This window comes from Taudactylus pleione, unplaced genomic scaffold (assembly GCF_031769625.1).
Source record: "Taudactylus pleione unplaced genomic scaffold, aTauple2 ptg000535l, whole genome shotgun sequence".
In the NCBI taxonomy this organism is placed as follows: Eukaryota; Metazoa; Chordata; class Amphibia; order Anura; family Myobatrachidae; genus Taudactylus; species Taudactylus pleione.
In genome coordinates, this window is record NW_028284937.1 from 6,430,713 (window position 1) to 6,448,658 (window position 17,946).

At 39.6% G+C, this 17,946-nt stretch overlaps 1 protein-coding gene across 2 annotated transcripts in view; it reads left to right on the forward strand.

Moving 5' to 3' along the window:
• The window catches only part of TMC4 (transmembrane channel like 4), a 69,570-nt gene extending 60,276 nt beyond the window's left edge, over positions 1 to 9,294 (forward strand). For both annotated transcript variants that reach the window (XM_088450996.1, XM_088450995.1), the window contains 5 exons: positions 918 to 1,101; positions 1,257 to 1,387; positions 3,395 to 3,550; positions 3,638 to 3,716; positions 6,706 to 9,294. In XM_088450996.1, the coding sequence (XP_088307122.1) occupies positions 918 to 1,101; positions 1,257 to 1,387; positions 3,395 to 3,550; positions 3,638 to 3,716; positions 6,706 to 6,747 (592 nt within the window). In that variant the 3' untranslated portion in view covers positions 6,748 to 9,294. The remainder of the gene's footprint in view (positions 1 to 917; positions 1,102 to 1,256; positions 1,388 to 3,394; positions 3,551 to 3,637; positions 3,717 to 6,705) is intronic.
• Positions 9,295 to 17,946: the final 8,652 nt, after the last annotated feature.

Consider the following 17,946-nt stretch of genomic DNA (forward strand, 5'->3'; position numbering starts at 1 on the left):
TAATGCACAGCAATACTTTGCTAGTTGATGCCAACATTTCAGTATTGTACCACTTTTATCAGGATTTGATAAAAGTGGTACAACACTGAAACGTTGGCATCAACTAGCAAAGTATTGCTGTGAATTATTGCGGTTGCGGAGTGTCGTCGAGTGCCGCCCGCCCCTGCCTATATATATATATATATATATATATATTTGGATCACTCATAGGGCCCCCCGTCAAGTTTGTTGCCCAGGGGCCCCAACAGACCTTAATCCGGCCCTGATCACATTGTCCTAGCTTAATACTAGGGCATGGTATGTAGTTCAGGATATTGGTTTGCAGAGTTGGAAATGCAGTAGCAATGGAGAACAAGTGTCGCCTCTTGACCATAATTTCCATATGCATTAGTATTGCCAAATGTTGATAGATTTGTCTGTCTGTCTTTGTAGTTTTGACGTGTTTTGATAAATCAATTTAACCAAATCTGTCCAACATACTATCTATTCCATAGTTACTGATAGATGCCATTTATATTTGACACAGTTATTATTGATGACAGCTTCTCTAATTTGCAGCAACCTATGCAGGTTTTACTGGCATAGGGAGAGATGTATCAAGTGTTGGAGAGTGATTTGTCCAAAGCAACCAATCAGCTTCTAACGCCCATATCTAGCACAGTCTATGAAATAACAGTAAGAAGCTGATTGGTTACTTTGTCCAACTACTATACTTTATCTCTCTCCAATGCTTGATACATGTTCCATATATTGTGCTGCGCTTTGGGCTTTATGAGTTCTTATTGGTACAGTGTAAGTATAACGTGGTATGTATTTGTTGCAGTCAGTGATGGAAATATTTGTGCACACATCCCATTTGCTCATTTCTCTTTATAAATACATTCCAATCAGGCATCTTGTCTCATATCTTGTTGCAGAATGATGGTTGACCACTGCTCATGTAAGCCCATCCAGTTATGGGGTCAGCAGGAATTTTTGGTCCCACAGTTTGTTCTGGATATTATCTACGGTCAAACAGTCTGCTGGATCGGTACATTTTTCTGTCCGTTGCTTCCACTGCTCAACACAATAAAATACTTCATCATTTTCTACATGAAGAGGGTAAGGTCAGAATATGCTTTCAAGCCATTTACATCCTACCGTAAAGTGAAGCATAACTTAAAAATATCATTCATTTTATATATAATATCCGTTTTGTTATACTATAATTTTTAAAATTAATAGCATTTTGTTTGTTTTGTTTTTTATTCCTGCAGCTAACACTTTTCAGCAACTGCCGTCCCGCTGACCGAACGTTCAGAGCATCCAGTGCAAACTTTTTCTTCCTGTTGGTGCTGCTACTGGGTCTTGGTTTATCTTGGGTACCAGTCCTGTATAGTATATTTTCGTAAGTATTTGAAACAAAAAGAAAAAAATGTCAAACATTAAATTATATGCTTCATATTGTCATACATGACGAATAACAAAAGGTGGTCTCTTCATTAGGAGTTTTAAATCTTTATTTTAGGATCCAGTGTATAATGAATCATTATCTACTAATATTTTTTTTATTTACTTATAGAAAATGATACACATATTAACATTTTAAGAGTTTCAAATTTGGCAATACAAAATTATTTTATTAAATATAGGCTCAATGGGGAACCTGTCTAGATAGAATGGAGATTATCTTTGGTGGGTTGTGACTCCACAGGACAAACATCATTAAAGCTAATGTTTCTTGTGCTTAGCCTAATGTCTTTTTTGCACTCTGTGACCTGCAGTTTTAAACACCTATTTTAATCCTCCAGGCTCTGCGTTCCTCTAATCAGGAGTTGGTCTTCATTAATAACACTGTGTTGAATTCCTATGCCTATGAATTAGATAAAATAACCATTACTTTAAATTATACTGTAACTTTTATTAAAAACTAGAGATGAGCAGTTTGGTTTTGACTCACCGCAAGTTCAGAATTATCTTATTGGCTATCCAAAACAGGTGGTAGCTGGATAGCCAATAAGATGCTGTTTTTGAGATCTGAACATAACCGAGTAAAGCTGAACCGCTCATCTCTAGCTCAAAACCATTTGAGTTGTGTGTCCCATAAAATAGAATCACCATCTGGTAATGGAACATTATTCCATATTAAGATTGACTTATTTGATTATGTGATCTGATATATAACTCAAACTTATCAAACCTTTCAAAAAGGAAAAAGTGGAGGTGTTGCCCATAGCAACTAATCATATTATGGGGTAAATGTAATGGCCTGCAGACTGCAGGCATAGGCAAGTTCCGTGCAATACTGCCCGATGTTTTAAAGTAGCAATCATTTAAAAGGCAAAAATCAACCTGGTTCTGCCTTTTAAATGATTGCTACTTTAACACATCAGGCAGTCTCGCACGGAACTCCTTGCTACTACATCTATTACCTCGAGGCAAAATGTCATCTTTCATGGACATCTGTGCTGTGATGTCCATGAAAGATGAAGTTTTACCTTGTATTGACATCAGAACTTGGCAGGAAGATCTGAGCCAAAACCGAACGGCTCATCTCTAATATATATTCTCCAGCGCTGACTAGGATAAAAGATACTTTGGTGTAAAACAACCACTTATATGTTTCTAAGGTTCAAATCTTAAAATCCCCATACACGGGGCGATAAAGCCAGCGATCCAACTGATTGGTGCGATTTACCTGCTATATCGCACCGTGTATGGCCCTGATATCGGCCATACACCCGCGGGGTCATACATCGCACCACCTGATCTCTCTGCAGGATCATAGGATCAGGGGTTGCGATGTGCGATTCCATACATTGCTATGCAGGTGAGCCAAGGGGGGGGCACCCGATCGCACCATGTGTGCGGACCGCCCGATATGTCTGACGACGGATCCCCTGTCGCCTTGCACGGTGCCATCGCACCATGTATGGGGGCTTTTAGACCAAAGTGGTGCTCGTGAATAGGAGAATAATGGATCAATGTCTGACCTAAATTTCCAGATAGTTCAATCCTTACTCAATATACAAATGAGCTGAAAGCATATAAGAATGTTTTGAACTTCTATGTAATTTATTAATTCTTTAATAAAACAGTACAATTTCAGTTTTCCAGAAGAGAGATAATTAAATACAGCACTCATCCTGCAGAGATCTGCAATAATAGACAATGTAGCAAGTCTTCTTTACAGTATCAAACAAAATAAGATTGTTGAGTCTCACACTCCAATTGCAGTGCTACACGTTTCACGGAAACCATCCATTTCCTCTGCAGTTTATATATATTTATATATAATTTGTCTACACCTTTTAACATACCTATATTTCTATGTGAAAGTCCTGATGTTGCATAAGAAACATTTTCCCAATTGTACAGTATATTTAATGCTATGCTAATTTTCCTTTTTGAACAGTATGACTCCATCAAAAGCATGTGGTCCCTTCAGAGGCCAGGTGTCTATTTGGGATACTATCACCACTTCAGTTCAGTCCCTCCCGAGGGTTGCAAGGAATTTCATTCAGTTTATCGGCTCGCAGGCGTTTGCTGTCCCTCTGTTCTTCCTTTCATGGTGAGTTCTTGATGCAAATCAAAGCGTGTATCAGACGCCTCTATTTAATAACCTAACATTTGTCTTCTCTTATTCCTGGCCCAAAAGCATCTTCTTGTTCTACCTCATGGCACTGAGAAGCTCATACAGAAAACTAGTGATAACTCTGAAAAACCAACTGCACATGGTAAGTTTCCCCTGTCTTACTTGCATATGAAGGTTCACCTGCAAATACTGTTACCCCAGGGGGTCAACAAGAAATCCTATTCAGTAGCTAGTACATGAATGTCTAATGAGTACTATACACATGCACGATTTGAAAACGATCTGCTGAAAGATGGATAGGCAGATCAAACATGCTACAAAATCAAATCAAGAGGTCAACATTTTTGGGGATTTTCATGTCCATACACTGATAGATAATCATTCAAAAAGGTCTTTTCATTTGCTAATCTGCCAGATTGTTGTTCAGTGTAGGCCATCATTTTATATATGCTTGGGTAATAGTATTATAATCTAAGGGGTATATTTATTAAAGTGTTAGTTTATAGAAGTGGAGATGTTGCCCATAGCAACCAATCAGATTCTACATATTATTTATCTATCACCTTTTAGAAGGTAATAGCTAGAATCTGATTGGTTGCTATGGGCAATGTCTCCACCTCTATAAACCCGCACTTTAGTAAATATACCCTTAGGAGAACATAAATTAATTTTGTACAATTCTCAAGGCTGTGGTTCCTCAGCTATCTTGAATAGTCTTCACACCAATAGCACTTCCAGGACAAAATTCCATAGCTGAATAGCATTGTGCTAAGGTGCTAGTATTATATGTCATGGGGCCTGCATACAAAAATCTGTGAGACAAGGGCAAGATAGGATCGTGAGGGGCATGGGGGGGAAGGCAGATAAGGTCCCATTGCAGTTTCCATGTCGTTGCAATGGCCACCACATGCTTTATTGACTTAACCTCTTTAATCCAGACCTGAGGAGAACATATTGAGTCTGAGATAGGCACACTGATGATTAGCTCTATAACCATAAACACTTTAATGAACATTAGATATACAGTACATTTGCTTTGTCAAATGTACAACTAAAACTGAGAAAGCATTATGTTAGCCTTTTGTTCTAAAGTTTTCCTTTTCTGTTCCCATCATTTTTATAGATGTCTTCCTTAAGATGGGTACACACTTGTTGACGGCCCGATGCGACAGTCTATGGTGCCGATGAACGATATATCAGGCGGGCGATACACCTTGCATGATCCGGCGATTGAACGTCCGATATTTTGTTCACCGTTGACCTTGCCGGCATCGCTGGGTCATTCCGGCGTCTGTACATGCACGGATGTCGGAACAACTCCGATGTCAGCCAGTGAGGGCAAGCATAGTGGGTACACACTCGACGATGTGCCAGATATGTCGGCCTGATCCGCGGAATCGGACAACATATCGTCTAGTGTATACCTGCCATTATTCCTATCAGAGGAAGGAAACAGATAAAACAAGCATACTGGTAGTGTAAAAAATGTCTCCCCACCACTGTGCACCTAAGAAGAGGATATTGCACTTACAATGGTTTTTTTTCTGCTTTATTACACAATGAAGAGATATGTATTTACTGTTTTTAATAAAATAAAATAACCACATAGGCTTTATGTGGGGGGCAAAATATACATTTTAAATACATCTTAACAATGCCATCTAGAAATGCTAAGACGCTTCAACCATCCTTACACTAGCTGGGTATAGGGTTTTGAAGAGCTGTTCTTGATGTGTCATACTGCTCCAGCCTCCTTTATATCCATGAATATAAATGTCTCCCCCTCTGAAAGTTCCGTTAAGAGCTTCTACCTAATGTCTTTTACATCATTGAAGTATTACATTTCCAAATACATACTCGTCACTAAAGGACATCCCCGACAGACATGAAATATGGCATTAAAATATAAACACATATAAGCAACAAAAGGCTGTGCAGGAACATTAACAGCAAATAATGGTTAATTTATTAATAAAGTCCAAGTCAATATTTAGTATCCTATCAGTCATTGTCTCACAGGCAATGTGACATACTTCAAGAGAGCGATGGACATAGGTTTCCGATGGTTTACAACCATCAATGTTTTACTTTTAACTTTTGATGGTAGTATTTTTACCAAATGATGGCGGCATTTCGATGGAAGCTGCCATCAAATGGTGTGTAAGCGATGGCCTGTTAAAATACAGCTATATTCAGCTGTTTAACATCGGAAATGACTGCGGGTTGCTATTGCGCAAACATTTTCTTTGCGCTTTCGCAAACAATAGGACATTTTTTTCCAGCAAATTCTTTTGATGTGATGGGTTGTTGCCATTGCATTGAAAGTTTAGATGGCGGAAGACCAGTTATTTCATGGTGGGCTTCCGATGACCATCCCTACTTCAAGGCCTTTCAACCTTCAAAGGGGTTGCACATTACCCTTAATTTCAAGAATTAAAAAGAGCCTCCCAAAAAACCTAGACACCTTCATCAATCATCCCATAATGCCCTCTCATGCCCATCATTTGCTCCAAAACTCCATAAAATGACCCCACAAGCAATCCAGATCTCCCTCACATGCAACCGCTGCCTAAACAACTCAGACCTCCTCACTTACCCTCACTTACTCTCTCACATCTCCCAACATGCCACCCAGACCTTCTTAAAAGACATTCAAACTTGCCCACTCACAAGCTAACTTAGTGACCTTTAGTCTAAACATTTGCCCTTATCCTGGTGCGAGCACCAGGGAAAAGAGAGAGCATGTGGTGCAGAGAACATTGCAAACTACAGTGATGTCATACAGCAGATCCAATCAGAAAAGGAATAGAGCCGAGGAGGTCATATTATGCGGAAGCAGCTCTGACTTGTTCTCAGCATTCTTATAAAGCAGATAATAAGAGTATATGTGAGGTTCACTCTCCTCCCTGCTTTATAAGGAACATCAGAAAAATCAGAGCAGGGCACAGCACTGGTGATTGCAGGGGAAGTCTTGCGTTCTTCTTGTTGCCCACCGTTGCACTAGATAGATCAAAGCTGATTGGTTGCTATGAATTGCCCGCCGTTAGATCTGTGTTAGTAAATAACCACAATAGTTATATTATTAAATGCTTATTGAAGTATTAATATTATCTGCTTCTCCTTGTCCCTAGGAAAAAAGCAGGAAGACATTTCTGAATCGGGTATATCAGTAAACCACAAAGAATCACATGCAGTCACAATGCTGTGACATATGTAACAGGATATTATATACTGAAAAACTGAATGTTACCAATCATAAATCAGTATATTGAGATATATTGTGCAAACAACGTACAGTGATTATAAATCAGATGTTTTATTTTAGTGTATAACTGTGCTGTATTTGCCAGCCAATGAGACCGCCATACATGTTGCGGATTGGACACTTGCATAGGTGACATAATCTGACCTGCACAACATACATGGCTATTGTGAGGTGGCAAATCAAAGTGCACCTAGAGCATTCTGCCTTTATTGTGTAATAATGCCAGCAATGGCTTCCCAAATAATGACACATAAATATACAATACGAGGAGAAATTGCAACAAATGTAATTAATTCTACTCTACTTCTATATGTTTTTCACTGGAGTCGCTAAAGCTGCTGTAGTTTCACTAAAATATAAACTTCCCTTCCATTGTAGAACAGTAGAGGCCTCATTGCCAGGCACTCACGGTGACCCAGTCACACTAAAGCCTACATTTATCTGTGTTATACACGGGTTCACCCTATTGGCTGCAACCAAATTTCCATCTGATGGGAAACACCATCCCCCGCAGTGCCTAATAATGTATAATTAGAAAGGAAGAACCCAGTGGTCAGACCATCCCTAAACTCTTAGATGGAATAAAGTGTAAAGTGAATTTAAAATTAAAATGCAACATATGTCTTTACAAAGAAAGGACAGCTCTTTAAAATGAGTGATTTGCAACAATTGCGCATCTGCATGGATACTCTATACGGGTTGGGTACGGGATCCCGGCGGTCAAAACCCAGAATTTGGTATTTTAACCCTAACCCACCCCTGGGCATAGTTATCTAGCGTGTATTGTTAAATTGAACACAATTTACAAGCAACATAAATAAAAGTAACAAAGAGAGAAAACAATGCAAAAATCATGCAGCCGTTTTGGTTTTTTTTGTCTTTCATTTTTGTGATCCTTGTTCTGCAGTGACAATGGTGATTTAAATGCCTAAACCATGCTTTACTGCACTTTATTATGTTGTTAATATGTTTGCATTGGAAGTTTACTGTAGAATCTGGTTTAAAATTTACCCCCTGATCTCCCAATAGTGGGCCTGAGTCAGAGATGTACGCAGTGCCAGTATTAATGCAGTTAAACGATTATCCCTAAACTACGCATGCATCTAAGTCACACTGCTGTGCATGCATCAAGGTACATTACCGAATTGCTCACAGCAACTTTCTACTTGCAGTGTGATTAACAGGCTGTGAGCGTTTAGGGGAGGTAACAGGGAGTAGGGGCAAAAATATGCAGGCGTGTCGCTGCGTATTTCAGTCTGCATCTGCGATCCCGTATGCAGTAAAAATGGCTCCGGCGTCTCAGGTCCTGCGGCCATTCTGCATGACCAAAGGGTTATTCAGAAGACCAATAATCAAATGATCTGTGACCGATGTTCCGTCTTTGGGCCTGATTGAGATGTGGAAGCAATGCCGATATTTATGCAGATTGTTCGATTGTTTGCCACTGCGCACGGGCAGCAATTGTTTTACAATAACGCTCACACAGAGGAGTCATTCGCAAAGTGAGTGACAGGTAGTCAGCGTTTGGGGGTGGTTATAAATTAGCCACTGCGTCCTTGTTTGCAGCAGAAGAGCCCTCTGCGTGTCTGGAGACACATTGCATATTTCACACAGCAGCTGCGTACAGGATTGCAGCTGCGAGGGCATTAGCGTACAACTCTGAATCAGGCCCGTGTTAGAGCTGAGCTGCTAAAGGGTAGGTTTGTGCGTTTTATGCTTTTGTGAAAATTTTGTACAACATGTCAATTTGCACATTTTTTTCTAGATATTGTATAACACACAAATTCATCAGCTGCCCTGGTTTTACATTATTTGTACTATGTATTTTTGGTGAAGAATGTGTGTGTGTGTATATATATATATATATATATATATACATATATATGCCCTTATATTTCGGTGGCTTTTGGGTCAATATCTGCAGTTGGTTTTGTGCCCTGTGACGAAGGTGCCGCTGAGCACCGAAACGGCCATCAGGCTTTATCCACACTATCATGGCTCCGTGTGTCTTCATGCAGTCTGTAATGTATTGCTCTTATGCACTTAAAGCACTTTAATATGTGACTGCAGGTATTGAAACTTTCTCGAAGCCGTTGTTTATATATGCAAAATACAATGTTATTTTTTTTCATTCAAACTATGGTGTGCTGGTTTTCCTATTCTGGATATGCTGCTACATTATATTTATAACCAAGCACCCTCCATTCACCATTTTCTGTGAGTGTGCGATCCTTGCATTTCCTTATAATAACTTTTTAAGAAGTGATCTGCACCTTATTTCTGATGCAGTGGTCTCTGGGCCTTATTCAGAGCCGCTCGTAAGCTGCCGCTCGTTCGTTCCGAGTGATGTTTGCCCAACTGCGCATGCGTACGGATCGTAATACGCATGCACGAACCAGTCAGTGCGGCCGAAAATCGTTTGTTTGCTAAATAGCGATTGCCCGCTATTTTTAGAGTGACAGGAGGAGGCGTATGTGGGTGGTAACAGGGGAAGGTGCTTGAAAACGGGGAGTGGAGATCAGAACGCAGGCGTGCTTAAAGGTCAAAACGGGCGTTTTATGGGTGTGCATAATTAATACAGCAGCGTCATTGACCACGTCACTGGGTTATTTTATAGTCAGAACTGCTCGCATGATTGCGGTAGGAAAAACTAACCACAAGAATAGTGAGCAGTTCATACGCTGGTCGATGTACTCGATTAATCTAATAAATAGCGGACATGACGTAGGATGTGAGCGTCCAGGGGGCGTAGTTTCCAAAAAAACGACCGCAAGTTTTGTTCGCTCATTCAGACATAGAGGCATGAACAGACCGCAAAGAGCGAACGGTTCATTTGAATAGCCACCCCTTTTTTCAGAACGAACGACCGCAAATAGCGTTCGGCTCTGAATCAGGCCCTCTGATCTAGAGATTGGATCACTGCTTGAACTGACATTAGTTTTTGATTGTTTGATCACTTATTCTATATTGTGAAGATGGATACGTTACCAGACTCCTGTGATTTGACAGGAACCAAGCGCTTCTGTGAAAAAGATATTTCTGACATATTATTCAGGAACACTGAACAATTGGAGTTTGATATTGATTCTCCGAAAGAGATATATAATGATTTAATTAAAATGAAAAACTGTCATGTAGAATTATCACTCCATGGATTAACTCTTTCACAGTACCACAAAGAGAACCTTATTCCTCGAGGTTTCAGAATCAGAAACCAACCTACCATCGGACGTAGCAATAAGGACTTTTGTTGGGACTGGTGTATGATTCTCAATCAATGTTCCTTTGATTTAATGATTTTAGTTATTAAACAGGTTACCGCTGACATTGTATTATTAGAAAGTGAAATAAAATCATGTGAGACCACAGGCTTACAGGTGTTACAGGCAGACACTAACGCTGATTGGTTAAATAAAATCGAAACCAATATATCTTCTTTTAGAGCTGATCTCTTGACATTTAAAAAGAACAAATACAAACGTGTCTGTGATGATTATAAAGATCATAGAGTGTATCAATGGGTTTTAGGGAATGATACTTGACGTCCTTGGTGAGTCCCACAGGGACCTAAGAAAAATAGTCAATAGGTCTTATACTGACATTGACTCACAGACGTCACAAAGTGATTCTGATAGTTCATACAACAGACGTCCTTTTTTAAAAGAACCTGTGGCGACTCGCAGCAAAATCAAACATTTAGGAGAAAACCGTGCAGAAGGGGAGGTAGCAAAATCAAATCTAAAAGAAAGTAAAAACAAAAGGAAGGAGAAGGACAAAAAGAAATTATTATATTTAATTTGTCTACTTATGAACCCACTCCTGTCGAATTGTCTGTATTATCTAAAGGTTTGTCTTTTGTTAAAACATTTAAACAGAAGGCTTTTGATTTTGGAGGTGGACCTCTTTAAATTTGAAAGACAATTAAAACTCAAATATCATTTTGGTTCTAAAACAATGGCTAACACACATACTAACATCTTTAGATCTAAAAGCACCTTTGTTCCAACTATAAATAATCACTTCATTGATACTTTTATGAAATTGGTTAGGAGAGATTGTTTGACTAAGATCAAACGGCAAAAAATCTCCTTTAGCAATCTTTCCAAAGAACAAAATGAGGCTATTATTAGCTTGAGAAAGAATAATGACATTGTCATCCGCCCCCGTTGATAAGGGCGGTGGCATTGTCATTTTAGATAAATCTTCTTATTTTAAGGAGATTTACAGGCAGTTATCTGATAGCCATTGTTATCAAAAACTTATGCATGATCCTACCACTGGCTACAAGAACGAAATCGACAATATTATTCAAATGGGTTTAAATAATTCTTGGATAGATGAAAATACAGCAGGCTTTTTGATTCAACAACACCCAATAGTCCCATATATGTATATATTGCCTAAGGTACATAAGACCTTACATAACCCCCCAGGCCCACCCATTATATCATCTAGAGGGTCATTATGTTAAACATTATCCCAATATGTTGATTTCCTTCTTCAAGTAGTGGTACAAAACACAGACTTTTATCTTAAAGATACGACAGATTTTTTAAATAAACTTAATAAATTGCCTCCTCCACCCTCAGATTGTTTATTAGTTACACTCGATATAGTTAACTTATACACAAGTATACCTCACAATTTAGGGTTGGAGGCGATAAGACAATTGGTACATCTAGTTCTTATTATGTAGGTCCACCTGTTGATTATTTGCTTTTATTAATCGACGTGATCTTACATAAGAACTACTTTGTATTTGACAATACCTTTTTCTTACAACGCCATGGTACTGAGATGGAGTCAAATATGGCCCCTTCATATGCAAAGATTTTTATGCACGTGTTTGAAAAACAATATATCATGTCCCACCCATTGGCTCTATTTATCTAATTTTTTGTGAGATACATCGATGATGTTTTCCTGGTTTGGACCGGGGGTCAAGAGCAGTTACTAAATTTTTTTGATGAATTAAACAGCATCAGTGATGATATCAAGTTCACGTAAAATTTTAGTAATAAGTTGATTCATTATTTAGACGTTACTGTTGAAATTTCACTTGGACAGTTTGTTACGACTGTCTACACTAAGTCAACTGGTAAAAATACCCTGCTGGCAGCCGACAGCTTTCACCCAGCATCTTTAAAGATTGGATTACCATATTCCCATATGATCCGAGTAACGAGAATCATCTCGGATTGATCTAATTTACCTCAAGCTTTGATCGATATGGGGAATAAATTCTTATCATGTGGATATGATAAAACTGATATCCAGGAGGCAATTAAGAAATGTTTAGTCCTAGACAAGAGCTGTTAACAAAAAAAACAACAAATGAGAAATCAGAGAGATTTATTTTTTCAAGTACCTTCTCCATCGGGTCACATATTATCAAATGTGCATTTAAAGAACATTGGCATATCATCCAAACGGACCCAATCTTGGGAGTTTTGACCCATGGATTACCATTATTCTGCTTTAAATGCAGCAACAACATTAAGGATGAAATTACATCTTCTGATATTGGAACAAAGATCCAACAGAATTGGTTATCCTTAAAAACTGTCTCTTTCCGCTGTAGTGGATGTATAAACTGCCGCTTTATGCTTACTGGCGATACATTTTGTGATCCTTTGTCTGGACATTTCTTTAATATCAAACATCGTCTTACTTGTGAAAGTAAATACGTGGTCTATGCTATTATTTGTCCTTGCAAACAGATTTACATCAGCAAGACTATAAGAATGTTAAAAGAGCAGATCGCTCTTCACAGATCATCAATCAAAAAGGCCTTTATAACCTGTGATGTCAATACTCCTCCAGTAGCAAGACACTTTGTGGCAAAAGGACACAATATACTTGATTTCAAAGTTATCCCCATCGATCATAGTGCCCCTCTTAAACGTGGAGGCAATCATGAATAATTACTTCAAAAAGAAGCACGCTAGATTTATGACCTTAACTGTCTCGCACCAGCAGGGTTGAATGAAGAACTTAATTTGACGTGTTTTTTGTAATTTATCACTTGTTGCTTTTGCTTTTCATTTGTTTTTTTTATTTTTTATTATTTTCCTTATGGGTTATGTGATTATTTAGTTACTAAATTTATGTTTTCATTTTGCTGTGTGTAGAGCTTCGTTGGATCACTATACTCACCTGTTTTTTTCAAAAAATATTAACCAGTGGTTGATTTCAATTGTTTCTAGTGATTAATACCATAACCTTTTGCTGTTCAGCAGCCTTCATTTTATTTCCGGCTGCTGGAGCGTATATTTCCTTAATAGTGTTGTTCGTGACACGCATGCGTCACTTCCGGGTTTTCCGGTTAGTGTGACGCTGCAGACACGAGACAGCATGGAAGCATAACGACAGGTGAGTGTTGTCTGCTAATTAAGTCTGCACATTGAGCGGGCTTTTTGCCCTTTATATCTCGGTGGCTTTTGGGTCAATATCTGCAGTTGGTTTTGTGCCCTGTGATGAAGGTGCCGCTGAGCACCGAAACGGCCGTCGGGCTTTATCCACACTTCCATGGCTCTGTGTGTCTTAATGCAGTCTGTAATGTATTGCTGTTATGCACTTAAAGCACTTTAATATGTGACTGAAGGTATTGAAACTCTCTGGAAGCCGTTGTTTTTTATATGCACAATACAATTTGCTTTTGTTTCATTCAAACTATGGTGTGCTGTAAAACATCCTAATAATATAATATGAAAGTAAACTAAAGAGTAAAAAGTAAAATTGAGCGACCAACTGTAGAATACCTAACAATGAAAAAGGATTACAGAAAACAACTCAGGGATAACATTTAATTTAGACCCCCAGGTTGAACAGTTTGTAAAGTGTGGATCCAGTAGGCTTCTTTTTGAAGGAGCTTGCGATTCTTGTCACCACCTCTCAAATTTGGGGGAACCCAATCGATCATTTTATATTTGATGGTAGAGACATTATGATGAAAGTCCCTAGCTACAATAGGCCCTATTCTCTGCTCTCTAGAGCCGCCCAGATGTTAGAACGGTGTAAAGCCATTCTCTCCTTCAATTGTCTGGTGGTTTTACCCACATAGAGAAGGCCACACGGACACCTAACTATGTATACAACGTAACGGCTAGAGCAAGTCAGAGAATATTTGATCGAATATTTTTTGCCTGATCTCGGGTGGCAGAAAGTATTGCCTGTCTCTAAAAAGCTGCAAGTAATGCAGCCTATGCATTTGTAGTTGCATGCAGGGCGAGTAAGGAAATGTGTTGAAGTTGTTTTAGAGAAATGGCTCACATCATTGTGTACGACTATGTCCTTAATGTTTCTGCCCCTTTTGTATGACGTTAAGATGGTAGCACCTTGTAGAGCTGGAAGTTTGGGGTCTTTAGCGACGATAGGCCATATTTCTCGGGCCGTGTGCATCAATCGACTACTGCCAGTGGTAAACTGTTGAGTCCATACCACTCTATTTGAGTTCAGTTTAGGTCCTATTGTAGCTAGGGCCTGTGATCTAGACATAGTCAAAACCTTCTCTTTTGCCTTTTTCAAAACCTTGTAATGATAGCCACGCTGTAGAAATTTGCAGGACATATTATCTATTTGGTTGATCGCATCTGTGCGATCACTACAAATTCTCAAGATTCTCAAAAACTGAGAATAAGGGAGTCCCCCATTTTAGAGCTGCAGGGTGATGGCTACCCGCTTGCAATATCGTATTGCGGTCTGTAGGTTTAAAAAACATGCTGGTATTGAGCTCATAAAGATCACTCTGGGAAATAGTCACATCCAGAAAATGGATAGTGCTATAACTGTAATCATATGTAAATTTAATAGGATGTTGTTTATTATTCAAATTAGTCATAAACTTAAGAAAACTTTCTGGAGTGCCCGACCAGAGTAGAAAGATGTCATCTATATATCTCGAATAACCACTGATGTATTGAGCAACATTGGGGTCCGAGAAAAATAATTCTTCTTCTACTCCGAACATATAGATGTTGGCAAAACTGGATCCACACTTTACAAACTGTTCAACCTGGGGGTCTAAATGAAATGTTATCCCTGAGTTGTTTTCTGTAATCCTTTTTCATTGTTAGGTATTCTACAGTTGGTCGCTCAATTTTACTTTTTACTCTTTAGTTTACTTTCATATTATATTATTAGGATGTTTTATAGGATTCTATGCTTTTCAGTCTGTCCGGTTCATTATCGGTAAGAGTTTTTTCTGAGTCATTATTACAGTAGTTCTGTTATCTGCCTTTATTACCTGTCTTCAGGTACCAACTTTGCATGCTGGCAGGAAGTGATCCTGGCCTTGGCACTCCCAAAAAATGGGGACTGTCACCTCCCCCGCCCCCAAAATGACCTCAGCCTGTCAATCAGGCTGTGGTTCAAGAGGAATCTAAAGAGTAACATATACATCAGCGCTTAGTCTTAGTCTATTAAACCTATAGATAATATTCTATCAAATTGCAAAGTGAGAGACTATAAAACTAAAAATAATAATTAAAAAATTATACATTTAATAAAAACAGACAATATAATGACATAACAAATCCTGTATGACCAAAAGAAAATGTAAAAAAAAATTAGATTCTCTTTAGATTCTTCTTTCTTTATGGTGGTAGCAGCCATCTTTCAGCGGCTGTTGGTCATTTTGTCTGTTTTTGCTCAGCGCTTGGGTTAATTAATTATTTGTGGTTCAAGAGGCACTGCATACAACGACGCAGGACCCGTTCAGAATGGGTTATGCGCAGGCACCCCAGCATCAGAGATGTACGCAAACCATTGGGTTTACATACACCTCTGAGTGAGGCACGCTCTATAATAGAGAGTGCATTCTAGTGACCCATTTACAATAGAGAACATTCTAGTGATCTCTGTATAATACAGGGAGCATTTCTTTTAACCTTTACAATACAGCTTAGAAAGCATTCTAGGACCTCTGTACAATACAGAAAGCATACCACTCTTTACAATACAGAGCATCTCATACAGAGGGATTCATACTGAAGGAAAAACACTGACATTTTTAAATATCTGCGAGTTATTGTATCCGTTATATTAATTAGTATCTCAATAATATCTGTGACAATTGTGATGGTTATTTCAATTAAACTAGTTTAATAATGTATCTGTAATATAATACAGTTGATTACAGAAAGAATAAATCGGGAAATAGACTGTTCCCGCTCTCTCTCTTTCTTTCTTTGCCTTTTATTTTAATCACCCTCTTTCATTTTAAAATATTGTAATACCCCTCCTTCCTTTGACCCATACTACAATCCCCCCAGTCTTTTGACACATATTTGAATTCCTTCCCACCAAGCCACTCGCCTGCCTTGCTTTGGAGTCCTATAGGAGGGTTCAGGGAGCTACCATTTACATCAGCTTACACATCTACTCCATTCAAGTGAAGGAGACTGTGCCTGCGCCTTATAATGATATCACTGTTGCTCTGCATATACTCAAACGGAGTCATGCTGTGTGAGCAGTAGTGCAGAGCAGCCCCCTTATACCCTCCTCCACCAGCTATTCTCTTGCTTTTGTTATCTAGTAGATTAGAGGGCCAGAGGCCTGCTTTCCACAGTGGCTACAAAGCATAGCTCAACCAATGTGGAGGAAAGAGACTGTGCTGATAGCTCCCACTGATGACTGGACCAACTCTGCATAGCCTACTTCTGCCCACGGTGAGCTATGCTGCTTTAGCAGTTGTGTAGGGCAGCCCCTGACTCCCCACCACCACTGGACTCCAAAGCAAGGTGAAAGATGGTGGAGAAAGGCAAACTCAATCCTGGGTGGCCCAGAGTGACACCTGTAATACCATGCTAATGACAAGACATATCACCTTACCGTCATTCTCTATTATCAAGCTATTACTATTGAACTGTTATATTGCCCTCTGCGTGTGTGTGAGTCAAATCTGCACTCCTGACAAGACACTGCATTATATGGGGAGGGGTTCATTTTTTTTTTTTTTTTGCCCCATGACAAACACACTGGCAGAACTTGGTCATTAGCTGACAACACTTTCCATGAGTTCCGATCAATAGACATATTAATTGTATTCAAACGTTGATTGGAATTACGGACCACTTTTAGGCTAATGTGACCTAAATACCTAATAATACTATCTTGTCCCTTAAAGTCACGGCCTGCATGGACATCTGGTTACAGCAGGAAATAACAGGTGAGCTGTACCTACATTTTATGATTTCCAAAGCACCGCTTTGTATCCCAGTATAGTATGGTTTATACTGGGATATGGGTTGCCATGATTAAGGTTCTAGATAGGACAGAAACGTCATCTGTCTTTTACACTTTAGCTGGGTGCACATTGAACATATATATTTGCAGATGGTCGTTCATGTACACTGAATGACCATCATCTGTCTCTCGAGGATGTATGGTGAACAAGCCCGTTGTGGTGAAACACGTGTCCAGTCAGTCACTCCCCACTGCAGGAGGGAGCAGCAGGGTGTCAGGCACAATCCTTCAGTCATTTTAACTCAGGTCTGGCAAAGTGAGACACATTGCCTCTGAGGAAACGGCCAGTGCTTTAGGTCGAGAAACGCGTTAGTACTCTCACTACCAGACCATTTCTATTGACGAATCCTTATTCATCCCTATCCCACACACCAAGGTCTCCGCTGCCACCTCGGGCAGCACTGCACTCAGACGAGTGCCGGGAGACCGCCAGACACGGCTGGACTTTCCCCACACCACGGTCATTCCTGCCACAAATAGCAGTTGCCCCCGACTGCAGGACTTGCACCTTGGAGACCGTTACACCTTGCCGGGCATCTGCACAGACGGTGCACGTGCTGCGGGAGACCGCTCCACCTTGCCGGGCATCTGCACGGACGATGCACACGCTGCGGGAGACGCGGTCCACCGGGCGGCCTGCTGGACACACGGGGCAGCCTTCCAGTGTTATCACCTAACTGTTGGCATACAGCAGTATATCTGACACCTGTGGGATATCGGTTGTTCACCACCATCACGATTAGCTCCAATTGAGAAAGATTATCTCATAGTAGCTGCCAGCATTTGTTCTGATCATCTTATACATCTTGAGTGATTTGTCATTGTTACAAGCTGCCAAACAGGTATACCCTTTTTTTCTACA